We start from the raw sequence: 14,089 nt of genomic DNA, 5'->3' as shown, positions 1-14,089 counted from the left end.
GTTCACATAAAATCTTGGGGCTTGACTTCTTAGGAAGGTTATAATGCAAAGGATGTTGCAATGCGCTTGGCACTGCATATTCAACTTCTCATATGAATACATTTATCAAGACTGTCATTGGTGATTCCAGCTGTCCTGTGGAAATGGCTGTCACAGGAAGCTACTCCAGATAATGCTAGGAATGTCCATATGGAAACTGAAATACAGTAAATTGGGTATAATAAAAAAAATCACTGTAACTTGGTGGTATATATCGTGTATACAATGTACAGAATATAAAAATCAATGTAACTGAAATTGAAAACATGGCTGCCCTGACCCAGATGTGAAATTCTGTGTAATCACCATCAAACAGAGGGAGCTTTGAATCTACACAGTTTAACATGATAATCCGTGATTCAGAAGATAAGTGCAAAACTACTGATAACATTTTCAGATAAAGTTGCAAAAGGAGAGAATAATGAAGGGAGCGGTTTGCTGATAAAGAGCCATTTGAGCCACAGGGCAAGACATAAGCAAACATCATGCGCTGTAGTACGGGCAAATGAAACCCAAAGCATCTAGAACCAGAAGCAGAGGACACTCACAGGGAAGAAGCAGTTCTGGCAAGGACTTGCATGCCTCCACAGATTATCAGCAGTGTGTGAGACCTTACAGGCCAGAATAATCCTAGTTTCTCTTTTTCTGAGAAGCAGGAGCAGAGAGGAGCAAAGACATGCCACAGCTGGTCACTGACATGACCACTAACAGAGTCCATTTTAAGCAAAGCATGCACAAAGTTCACTACAGAGTCACAAGAAGGATGAAAAAAAAAATGTCTTGCAATTGAAAAATGTCAAGAAACTGAAAACCTTCAGCTTGAAAAGGAGATGGGAAAAAAATACAGAGAAGGCTGAGAAGTGACTGCGCCACGGCATGTAAGAAATTACATACAAAAGCTTACATAGAGGAAAAATTTGATAAAAGGAGTCTTTACATAGTGGGCAAATGTACTCTGAGATCCAAGGAAAAGGAGTCAATTTGATTTCTCAGAAAAATTAAGAGGAAAAATAACTCACAATTTACAATCTGAGAGAACAATTCAGTATTGGAAGAATTTACCAAGGGCAGCAGATTCTCCAGTATTGGTGATTTTGAATCAAGACTTAAATTTCCTTCCTGCAAGATGAAGGTTTTAGGTTCAAACCTAAATAGTCTGTACCATGCACTACACAAGGGTGAGAAAGACTAGAAATTACTTGGGACTGCCACAATTCATCTTTTTGCCTGAAGGCAGGATCAGCTCTATAATTGCCACTACCAGCTCCAAAATCCTCAAGTACAGTCGATTCTGTTGCTTCGCTGCCCTTGTTGTTCATGCTTTTTCCTAAATGTCTGATCTAGAACTCTGTCGATGCAATTTAAGACCACCACTTCTGCTATCATTACTCATAAAGAACCGTATAGTCCCTTTATCTCTGCAGAACCTTTTAAATATAAAATTCAAAAGTGTTATCGCAGTCCCCTCTTTCCCAGGCTTCTCTATTTTTCTTTCTTTCTCTGCCCTTTCAATCTTTCCTCACAGGTCAATTATTTATATGTCTGATCATTCTCTTTATTCTATTTTGGACTCTTTCAGAGTAATCAACATCTTTCTTAAATTAAGTTACTCCCGAACTGGTAATATAATCTACACTGTGAATGTGAGCACAGAAACCAAACAACAGTAAAAAAAGGATAATTTAGGTGTTATGCCTGATCCCACCTTCAGTAACTAAATTTCAAGCAACCATCTCCATTCTGAGAATATCGTATTACCAGCTGAATGAAAGCTAAAAAGTCTATTATGCAAAGAACACAGGAAATCTAGGGAAATAAATTTTAAATCAGATAATCTTAAAACCTGTAGAAAAACTCACCATAGAGCAATGTTGTTTAAAAAAATAAACCCGAAGAAACCACTTAGACCATACAAAGGTCAAACTGCACGTTAGATTTGTGCTTAGCCTTCCATCAAGTCACAGTTAAAAAACATCATTACACACTCACATCATTAAAAAAATGTAGTATAAAAAAGGAAAAAAGATGTAGGAGGGATTACAGCACCATGTGGCCATTCATGAAATGTGTACTTTACAAGGCAGACCTCACATGACGGTAGAAAGTGTTTCATGATGTGTTAGCAAAAAGTATAGATTATAACGAACACACATAAAGACACAGTGTTAAGGCCGTGCACATAAGTTTAGCTGACATTTCCCTACTTTTAAGAGCTTACCCAGAGGGTAATAATTTTTTTGTTACCATATTTTTAATGACATTTCCTAGGTGTGTATGGGTTTTTTTTAAAGGAGAAAAAATCCACAACATGAAACTACTTTAACAGATAATCTTAGGCTGCAATCATTGTTTCAAGATGTTGATTCAAGGAGGCATTCAAAGAGCCCAATCCCTCCCACAGCTGAGCTGTACAGAGTCAGTGACAGCTGACTGAACTACTGCCGTTCATACAAAGTATACCTGAGTTTGCATTCAAAGCAAAGGTCACGGACATTCAGCATCTTGTTATGCCAGCTCCACGCATTTGCCCAGCACACTATTTTCAAAAGCTATTGGAGCACGGTTGAAACACGTAATAGCCACGTTCTGCAAATGCTCTGTGTGGTATTACTTATTCCAGAGAAAGGGAGAAACAAGAATCCTCAAGTTTATTAATAAATCTGAGTGTTGTGACAAATATCCCATGACTCTGTTTTAAGTCAATGAAAACAGCATCACAGAATCACCCTGGTTTTACTGACCTCTTACCAGTCTATAAAAAAAATTTAAAAGTGAAATTCTATTTCCAAATCAATGGACCAAAGACATGTACATAGGTTAACTCATGGCAAAGCAAGATATTTATTTGCCATAAAAAACTGTAAATGTATCATCCAACCCTTACAAACGATCAACAAGCTAACATGCAAGGCTTTCAACCACCACGATGTCAGCACAGAGTGTGCTCCTGCTTTCAAACATGCAGCTTATTCACATGACGTAGTCACATTAATTCTTCAAGATTTACCGCCTTTTTGTTTGTTGGCTACGGACATATTTTACAGAGCCCAAGAACAGGGAATGCTGTAATGTCAAATTGCTGTGTTAAACTGCAATTTTTAGAGCTGCTTCTGCATGAGAAACAACACAAAACTGATGAATAACAAAAAACCCTGAAAAATATTCAGAAACTAAGTCTAGTTTGGGGCTTATCCAGACTGAATCTCTTTGTCTATCTCTGCCTTCATACAGCATGTGATTTACTGCTACCTGTAATTCAGAATTCAGGTCAGAGTTGAAGGAAAGTGTCCAAACTGATCGGCACTGCTGCATGTGACACTGTCTGCCGCTACAGCAGCCTGATTTACTCATTTTTATTAGTTAGTGTTGGCCATTGTGTCTGTTCAAAAAAGTAATATTTAAAAAAAAAAAAAAAACAACTATCAGTAATGCTCATACAGACTGTCTACCAAAAAAGACTTTTTCAAGAAAAACAACAACTTTACACATTAACTCTGTTAATGAATAACAGAAATCCAGAAACATTTCTTATGTTGATTCCAGGTACTAAAGGCAAGTACCTTCCTAAGCAGAAGACCCAACAGACGTTTCTCTCCTCAAAACCTGTCCCCCCACACCCCTCATGCACCAAGCAAGAGGGACACAGCAGAGCTGGGCTGGCATCCAAGCAGGGCACAGGGAGGTGGCTGCTGGCTGTGGCCCAGCAGCGCTGTTTTGCTTGGCCTTCCCTTCAGCAGATGTACCTGCAGCAGCGTGGTTGTCTCTGAGTCTTCTACTGGCCTTCCAAATTTGGTCTGAAACTGGCCAGTGAGTTCAGAAATTATTTAGGAATGAGGCGTGGGGGGAAACTGGAAGACATGCAGAACAGCTGGAACTGTTGTATGAGTCTTATTTCCTTAGAAAATTATGCTAAAAGGAAAGTGGTGTCCCCTCCCCTCGAGCACATCCACACATATGCTAAATACACGCCACAGATTTTAAACGGCAGCTGAAAGGAAGAAGAGGGCAGCAGCCCGACAGCGCAGAAAGGATGACTCCTCACATACTAATGCTGGGTGATAAATTCATCCTGGCTTTGAACAAGTAAGACATACTGAACTGAACTGTAAGGGCTAATTAAAATGTAAGATTAAACTGAGTCCATGCTTTATCTCTGCATCTCCTTACCACATCATAGGAAATTTTAAAGGAGATCATTCCCCAGTGGCCTACAACTACTGCAGAAAGTAAAGAATACATGGCTCCAGTGAGACATGAAAAAGCCTGTTTCTCTCTCTGGGTGGTCTTTTTAATGCTTCTCCCTCCTATGACTTTACCCTGACCTAACCAGCCAGCCTTTAAACAAGCAAAAGTCACCTACCAGTCACTGACAGAGGCACGTCTTCAGGTTTTTACACATTACCCTGAAATGTTCATTTACCCCGAGACAGGAGGGAGAGGCCAAGCTTCCTGCTCTGCCCGAACCGGGGTCCGTACGTGCGTGCTCGGAAGATAACAGTTGGTGTCGGAGGGAGGAAAGCTGCCTTCCTGTGTCCAAAATGGGAGTTGCGCAATTCTCCCATCCCTGACTCATCCTGACCCAAAACCGTGGCCTCACCACCCCCTGTGTGTTCCTGCAAATGTTCTTTCTGCTTCTCTGAAATCTGTGACACTTGGAGCACACGCCAAGCATCTTGAGTAGCTGCCCAAAGACTGTTACAGTTACTTAATTCAGCAGAAGATTACTAAGAGGTCAAGTGGGGCTTTTCCACAAACTTGAAGCTTCTTCCGGCTTCATTTCTTCTCAGGCTAAATAAATAGATGACAAGCGGTATTTATGATAAAGCACAGCGAACAACCTGTAGCTATCCTGAAATAGCTTTTTGTCTCTCTGCAGGTTATTCTAGTTCTTCACAGCTTCTGTACTCTAATACTGTACTGCTTGGATCTACCAATAACACCTACAATCTCAGCAAATGTATCAGCATATAAACCTTTACTTGCTTAGAGACATTCTTTAGTATTTGCTTCTGATTAACATTTTGGATGCTTTTCTCAGCAACATTAGTATGCAAACTTGAACTCAGGAAAAGAAAAAAAAAAATCAGTATTTTTACTAATTTAATGGCTCTGACAATTCTTTTTAAATACATGTAGCATTGACTTTGAAAAGGAATTGGAATATGACAAAGATAAGTGACAGCTGTCATCCTGGTCCTGCAACGTGCCCTTTTCGGGCGCACATCCCTGTGCGGAGGCAAACCTCCTGAATTCCTGAGTTCCGCACAAGTGGACGTGGGTGCCTCTGTCCCGTGCACTGCAGACCACAGCACAGATTATGACTGGCAACTTCTAGAGCTCCTTGGGCACATGAGAAAAAAAGTTCTTTATTTTTTCTTGTGGTTTTTTTTAACATAGGCCAACAGATCTCAGCATTCTGAGAGTACACATAAATATCAAGGGAGATCATCTTTTTTTTTTTTCTTTTTTTTTTTTTTATTCTAAGAATTTTCTGCCTCACAACATCCACTGCAGTAGGACAGCAGCTAGTAATTCTGCATGCTTCATGCTTTTTTCCCCTTGGTTAACACATTTAAGAATAAGGAATGAAGGCCATTTCTACAGAATGGGAAATGGCAGCCTGGTAAACAGTGACTAGGAAAGGATCTAGGAAAAACACTGGAAAAACAACTCCCCCTGAAAGCCCAGATTGCTCTGGCGCAACTGTAGCTTTAGAAGGTGTAAGCATGGTGACTGCACAGAGGTTTTTTTTCTACAACATACAGCATTAGTGAAGCTGATACAGGTCCAGAGTACAGTTTTGATGCGTACACTTAATAAAGACTACGGAACTACTGGAGAAGTTTCAGAGAAGAGTCACAGAGTTATTAAATGGATGAGGAAAGCACCTGCTGGCAAGAGGTTTGAGAGTACCTGTGATCAAAAGGAAGAGTGAAAGGTGTTTGGAGACAGCAGTGGCAGATAGATGCACGGGGAGAAACATCAGGGAACAAAAAAAGCATTTCAGTCAATAAGGAGCAAAAGCCAGAGAAATTCACATTAGAAATTAGCCACAATAATTTGACAGTAAAGCTGACAGACAACTGGAACGAAGTGCCCAAGGAAGTGGCAGAGGTGGCGTAACACGATGCCTTCAAATGCAGCCTGGATGCTTTCATGGAAGACTTCTGAGGAATACACTCTTTTTCCAATCAAGAGCAAGAAAATCCCATGCTAGGCTAGCCCCAGTAGCAACAGCCAGTACGAAACCAAAAAGCACCTAAAAGTTTACCTCTGTGTGTAAGAACATTTCCAAGTAGGGTTATTAGAAGAAAGCCAGGTATGGAGAGGTCAGTCCAGCATTTAGGATGAAACGAGCAGGACGATGACCACAGAGCCATAATGAAAAGCCTCACCCAGGAATCACAAGTAAAGGAGAATTCAATAAACAGCACCACCTTCCCCAAAAGAAATGGTACCAAAATGGACTGGATGGAGCAGCCACCCTCCCGAGGCACTGGGTTGTCTCCTAAAGCTAGCCTTAGCTGCACTGGAGAGACTGGGAACAGAAGCTGCAAACCACTGGGAATAAAAGCTTTTCCTGTGACAAGTGCTATGCAGAAATTCACTCACATCAAAGAAGAGCAAGAAACTTAGTTTTTTATCTTCTGTTTGAAGCTGCAATTAATTAGATTTATGTCTGTAAAAATTCACATTAAGACTTGCTTTAATGCATCCTTTTAAGATTTGTCTTTTTGTCTGCCTCTTTGCACTACTTTGGATTGAGAAAAGATAGTACTAACTAAAAGATAAAGACGTAGGAGAGTAAACAAGGATACGTTTACTCAGCCGAACCAGCAGGCACTCTTAAACCACTGTTCAAAAACGAGGGGCAAACGGCCCTGGCAAGCTTTCAGGTCAGGATGAGATTTTCAAGTTTTTAGAACTTCCTTCAGCAAAACTAATGGTGCCTCAGAAACATGCATGTGCTCAAATTTACCACTGAAGGCTTAGCTCACTTCCACTAGAGATTTTTTCTGGAAAGAAGATATAGTCCCTTTTCTTTCCAGTTGGAAACAATCATAAGTAAATGCCATGATGCTTTTCTGAATAATCAGAGAGCTTTAAGTGCTGACAGGTTTATAAGCAGGTGCAGGGTGCAAAGGAGGGAAATCCAAAGTGATTTGTCATTGCTGCTATTCACATCAGTGATGTTAAACAAAAATCAAATTTATTTTTCTTACTACTGTTTGGGCAGCTGAAAAGCACCAATAAGTGAAAGCAAAGCAGGCTCCTGTTTTGCACGCCTCTGCTTACATTTTCTCTGCTTCTCTAGTACCTTGGTGATACGCTCCAAACGGCTTAATGCAATCCCTACAGATCTTGAAAGCACTCAAGCAGAGAAGTGCAAGGCAAGTGGAAGAGACTCCTTTTGTCCCAACAGTGACCTTCAAGCTGACCAAAAGCGTAGCAAAGATAACATGCCTTCTATCTCCTACCTGTCTGCCAGCTCGATACACACAGAAGGAAAGAGAATAAAGCATTCCTTATCCCTTCCTGCAAACAAAAGCTTGCTTTCAAAGGTATAAAATGCCAAACAAGAGAAGTGAGTTTGGTCACTGGACTAATGCCCAGAATGGCTGCCCCTGCAAAAATTCATGATTTCCACTAACAGCTCTGCTACAATGGCATGTAGAAAGCCTCATCCCCTTCCTTGGGAAGGAGCAAGGGGTTTCACCAAAGTAGGGTTCTTCAATCTTCAAGCTGAACTTTGAGCTTTCATGGCTCTGAAGCTGCTCTAAGCCTGCAGTCAGGAGTTGGTTGTCTCCTACATGTCCCTGCGCATCCGTCCCGCTCCCCACTGCACTGGCTGCTCACGGCAAGCTGCTGTCTAAGGTCTTCAGCTGTCAGCCAGAAAACATCACATCGATACTTTGACCCTCATTCTTTTAGTTTCTGGGGTATTGCATGGCTTTTACGTTGAGCTGGCAGAAAAGCTGGGGCAAACGGGAAGAACCATATCCCATAGACAATTTGAGTTCAGCTATCCACTAGAGATGGTCTATAAAGGAGTAGTTTAAAAAAATCAAGCAAAACTAAAACACTTTCACAATACTGTAATACTTATAATGTGTATTTAAATCATATTCTTGAAATTTCTGGAAAATCAATACTTGACACTCCAGTTCCTAATGAAATCAGTTCAAAAAAAACCACCCTGGAATTAAGGAACAGAGAAAATATTCAACATGCTACTTCACTGTTAGGTGTAACACTACCAATAAATTTCAAAACTAAAGACTAAAACTCTCAAAAATGTTTAATTTATCAGAAAACACTAGGAAATGCTAAACCAATGCTGATGCAATGTTGATGCACTTCAATGATGTCTCATTTAAAAGACTCATCAGCCTTTTCACTACTCTACAGCTACTAGTTAAACCAAGTGTCCTCTCAAAACAAAAAACATGTTTTTCAGGTTTGCAAGGAACAGCGAAAAAGGAAGCTGCAAATACTTTTAAACATCTTACATAATTTTTATATATTTTCACAAATTTGTATTGAAAGAAAAATGTAGAGAGATTTCATCTCATGGATACATTATAGAAGAAACATGTTACCTATGTGGCAAGGATGTGCCGTATGTATAGAAAATGGGATCTTGGGAGGAGCAAGAGGTAACAATGTTAATCTTTTTCTTACATACCTAATGTTGCATACCATCTCTGAAAAATCAGTTTAATCAAGAAACATCCCTTTGACCCTCAGGCATGACTACTTGTTTGATCTTGCATTTCAGCAGAGAGGAGAGATCATTTACCAAAGATGTGAAGTCTATTCTAATGAGTTTTATTCTTTAAAGATAATACATTACAAATGGAACTCTCATGGAATCAGAATAGAGAACACAGAAGATCGGAGTTTTATTTACCTCTTCTTGTTTTCATGTAACGAAATCATGCCCATAGTTAAGCTGATATATCAAGTGAATTTCTAATTGCTCAAAATATTTTATTTTCTAAAAAAACCAAAACTAAACAACAGCTCCCCCCTCCAATTTTATCATTTCTTACTACACTGTCTACCCATGCCTGAAGCCATACATTCAAAAGACATGCACTGACATTACCATGTAAACAAAATGCTGGGAAGTTAGGCAAGCTCTTGCAAAGATCTGCAGAAAATTCACACTTCTACAGAAATTTTTTTATCTAAATGCAAGGAGTCCAAGTCCTGGCACAGGTTCCTGAATATAATTTCCAAATTAAATTTACAGCCTGGGCAATAACCATCTGCAGTCAGCTTTAACCTCTGTGTCCTGGCTAAATGCTAACTGGCATCACTCATTTGTGACCTTCCAAAAATTCCTCAAAAGTTTCATCCAAATTCAATTTTCTTCACATTCTGTGCTATAAATGTCTCGAGTCTTGCTGCATACTTTTAAATAGCTGCCAGAAGGGACTGCATTCCCATGATACAGAGCATAATCCATTTGAATGGTTTATAAATACTTCTGTATCCTGTGGAATGGAGACTATTTTGTCAGAACAAAATTAAATTGGTTAAACTGGTGAACAGTCATTCCAGGTACAAAATTAATGAACTCAGTGGAGCTTTCAGTCTTGTATTGGTATCTGGCTATACAGAGATGAAACATTCACAGCAGTGTGCTGCCACTTTTAAAACACGAGTGCACAGTTTAAAGACCCAAGTTACCATCTCATATATGCTGGCTGGAAATGTTGTAAACCAAGATCATCTCAGAGGCAAAGGCATGCAACAGCACCCTGGCTTTTCACAAACATACTGTACATAACTATTCTGTAGCAAAGAGAACACGGAAAAAAACATAACCCAACTTCTGAATGTGACTTCCAGTGCCAGAAAGGGGGGGGGGGAAGTACATTGTATTGTTTGTATGTAAAAAAGGAGGGAAAATGTTCTATGTATTACAATTAATAGAAATCAATGAAAAAGACTTTTAACTGAAAAAATGCCTTACCTTGAGAAATTGAGGAAATGAACGTGTCTAGTGAATAAATAGGGTTGCTCAGCAGTGCTTATGTTTTTAATCAATTCCATCTAAAAAGAATTAACAAATCAAATTTTCCATGTTACGTCAATGCACATTTTGAGACAAATATAACTCTCAAACAACACACAATGATGTAATTTTCAAGACTGAATTACTCCAGAACTCCTTCCCCACTATCCCTCCCAAACACTGTCATCAAGATAGCACAACTCCTATTTCATGCCTAAGCAAGAAAGGTTAAGCTGCAGACACCATCTTGCTATCATGGAGCTTACGTACTTCCAAAAGTGGGTATCACTTTAAGGAAAGGCATAAACTAAAGGAAAAATCTAAACCCTACCTGAATCTACACTAGCGCTTTGCAAGTGGCAGCTGCGCTCTGAAGACAGTGGCTCTATTCACCAGAATACCAAAATGTAAAATGTCTGAAACTGTAACAGAAAGTGGGAGCTGAGCCAATGACCATTTTCATATAACAATAAAAATTGCCGACATTGCCAAAACATTGATTGATTCACCTGTTTAAATATAGAAATTAGCACTTGGCATTCCTTTTACTATTACAGCAAATTAAGAGTACAAATTAAATGGGCACTTTTAGAAAGATGATGCTAAGTTCTAGTTCAGGCACATTCACACCATTTTAATTTTTTTTTTAAATAAATTATTTAAATTTTCAGATAATTAAAATAATGTAAACAGCATCTATTGAAGACTGTGCACCATGGATATGAATATCTATGTTGTCTAAGCGGAGCTCTAGCTATGATCTAGGGGAAACTGAAAGTGTCTAGTGGAGCATCATGCTAGAGAGTCGAGACATCCTGGTTAATTTTGCTTCCTTTCTATTAATTTCCCAAGATTTATTTTCAGATTTTCTGTTCTGTGCTCAAATGCAGGCTATATGACGGAGACTGAACACAAATGCATTTGAAATGATAGGTTTATTGATTTTACAAACTGAGTAGTACAAAGTAATACAGAAAGTAACAGAAATTCATAAACTGGGGGGGGGGGAAAAAAAGAGATAAGAGAAGGTGAACCAAACATTCTGGTTTGAGTCATATCAACTCATGTACTAAATTTAAACACCATTAAGGAGAAATTAATTAAAAAAAAAAAATCTATTTCTTAAAACTTGAATGCTATAGCTGACATAGACAAAATAAGGAAAAACATGGGGTCCAGCCTGTTATGTGGTCAAGATAAACTGACTGGCATGTGATGAGTTACTGCACTAAAAGTCTGAAGAGCACGGTGGAAAATGATGTCCATACCATAACAAATATGAAACCACATTTAAGGGACAGCAGTTGTCAATTATTTTCCTTCCATTTCCCAGTTTCGATGATATTTTGCCATGGTTTTTACACTGTGTGTCACTTTTTACTGCTTCTCATCCATCTTTCATTCTCTGTTTTTTCTTAGGACACATAACCTGCCTTCTTCTTTCAGATGACACAAGCTATAGCCATTTAACTTCTAGGACCGAATAAAAAAGTGCACACACTAATATGGTTTTCCCTACATTTCCTCTGCCTTCAATGATTTTATACACATACATATACGATGAGCACTGAAGCAAACATTTCAGTTTGTACGTCTTCTCAGGATGGGCCTTCTCCTGTCAAACTAGCTCGAGTACATCAAGGCATATTAGGTATAGACCTTGTAGATCAAGGCACATTAGGTCTCAGAAAGTATATCAAGGTGTATTAGTATATAAAGGTATACCAGATCTGAGAAAGGTTGTAAACCCAAGGGAATGGAACATAAAGAAGAGGAGACCACCAAAAGAAAGACAATATGAAAGGAAAAGAGAAACAAGAGAAAACAGAGAGAAGATGCATGATTTAATAAATAGATAAATAAATAAATAAAGAGGCAGGAAGGGAATAGCCCCCCTACTTTAGTTAGTCATATATGGACTCTGGACTGTTTGATTCAAGTACAAACAGGTCTTTATAGAGCTCCTTCAGCACAATATAAATGCTATGAGCAAGAAATTCATAGATCCGAAGAGCAGAGGTTGCCCAGACCAGAATTAGAAAGCCCAGGAAACTTTGCAATAATTGGCATAAAGTAACTGAGTATTGTTTGTTAATGCTCTGAAGAGACAAAGGCTTTCCTAGCAAACCAAACAAGCCAACATTTCTTTAGGACTAGTAACTCGCTCTGCCAAAAAATTATATTCATTCACCTTGCAGAATGAAACAAGGGAAGACTCTAGAGGCAGATGTCTCAATTGGCTTCTTTTTTTGTTTGTACCCAGACAAGTTACAGGAGAAGTGAAATTCTCAGAACAGTATGAAGCTTTATGTTATATTGGCATTCTACCTGTGTTACTCTATCTGCATGAATGAAAGAAGGAAGATGGCAGAAGGAAGTTATTGATATGGGATAAAAACTCTATTCATGCCACTACGGTCACCACTGTAATTCCATCTTGGAATAAATGAAAAACCATCATTAGAGTATAAATATGGAGATGTAAAGATAGTATACCCATACAAAGTAATCCCACTGAGTTTAAAAAGACAGGCAGCTTTAATATAATACCGCTAGATAACATGTGTGTGGGTATATGTGAGTGTTACAAAGTACCACGCAAGCCTCCCTTGCCCCTCAGCTCTCCCTGGGGCTGGTACCAATTTGCTAGCACCAGGCGGATTCGCATCACACCACCACCGTGTTTCCCATTGCACTTCACCTGATGTCAGTGTCGTGTCAACCTGCTGCTGGACTAGCACAGGCACTTCTGCCTCAGGAGCAAAGGCAGTCTGGAAAGATGCACAAAGAGCAGGACAGCATCTGGCTCCTGGCTTTTGTTTAATCTCTTGCTAACAAACTCCATCTCTTGAGCTATGATAATAGCTTACTCCAAAGCAGACACAGAATTTTGTTTTGATTTAAAGTACCTTCATATTTAGACACTTAACGATCAACTGGACTTGTAAGCAGATGTGGATAAAGCTACAACGTGCATATGAACAAACAAGCAAAAAACCATTCTTTTAAAAACCCTGCCAAAAGGGTAAGCAAGGCTCAACAGAAACAACACACAGATGTCAGGAGGGAAAAATAAATAACTGTAATGGCTCACAGCCACATGCAAATTGTGGCCATATTTCCCATGGGCCTCTCTCTCTGATCCCACTGTGCTGAACTGATTTCAGTCTAACAAGCCAAAGGTATTGCTCAGGAATACCTAGTGATCCGCCCCTCCTTTTAAGATGATGTTAAAGAAAAAAAAAAACCAACCCAAAACAAAAACCTCCCATGTCTCCCAGTAGAGTAAGGTCTCCAGTGGTTTTTTTTGTTGTTGTTGGTTGGTTGGTTGGGTTTTGTTTGTTTGTTTTGGGGTTTTCTGGGCCTTCTTTTTTTTTTTTTTTTTTTTTTTACAAGATGATTAGTGTAGAGGACCCACAGAGAGGAAGAGTCAGCAGAGGATAAGAGCTGAGGAAAGCAAGTACCTTTGGATGGAAGGAGTGACAAAGGAGAGAGAGATACCTACAAGCACAGATGATCTAGGAGATGGTCTTAAACCAACCTAAGTTTGAGAAGAGATGAAAAGGCACAAGGAGCAGAAGATAAACTACCCTGGCACACACCGTTAGGGGAGAGATGAACCAGAACACATCCATGTTTGGAGGGAGAAGCTGCAAAAATATCCGGAGGAAGCCTGAACGGAGTACATGCACACTAGGATAAGGGCCCATAAAGAGCCATTCCTCTTTCTCGCTGCTGCCCCGAGCTCTCCTGTGGGAGTTAGGCTGTTTCAGTGAAACAGTGCTGAAAAAGATAGTAATTTGCTTTTGAAATTAACTAAGTTGCACCAGAGAGTTAATGCTGCTAAACAAGGATCCAGGGAGAGGGAAATGCCAGGACACAAAGAGTGTGTGGGGAGAGGCAGGCGGTGGCACCCCACGCCCACGTGCTCTCGTCCACCAGTGGAGCCCACAGCATGGCCCAGCCACATCAGCTCGACTGCTGGGCAAAAGCGAACCAAAAGCACTGGGTGCGCTGTGCTCCCTG

At 39.7% G+C, this 14,089-nt stretch overlaps 1 protein-coding gene across 1 annotated transcript in view; it reads right to left on the bottom strand.

Moving 5' to 3' along the window:
- The window catches only part of UST (uronyl 2-sulfotransferase), a 172,676-nt gene that overhangs the window by 71,260 nt on the left and 87,327 nt on the right, over positions 1-14,089 (bottom strand). The window contains 1 exon segment of the mRNA XM_050893787.1: positions 10,022-10,101. Within this exon segment, the coding sequence (XP_050749744.1) occupies positions 10,022-10,101 (80 nt within the window).

This window comes from Gymnogyps californianus, chromosome 3 (assembly GCF_018139145.2).
Source record: "Gymnogyps californianus isolate 813 chromosome 3, ASM1813914v2, whole genome shotgun sequence".
In the NCBI taxonomy this organism is placed as follows: domain Eukaryota; kingdom Metazoa; phylum Chordata; class Aves; order Accipitriformes; family Cathartidae; genus Gymnogyps; species Gymnogyps californianus.
The sequence above is the reverse complement of the archived record's forward strand: the minus strand, read 5'-3'. Positions and strand labels throughout refer to the sequence as shown.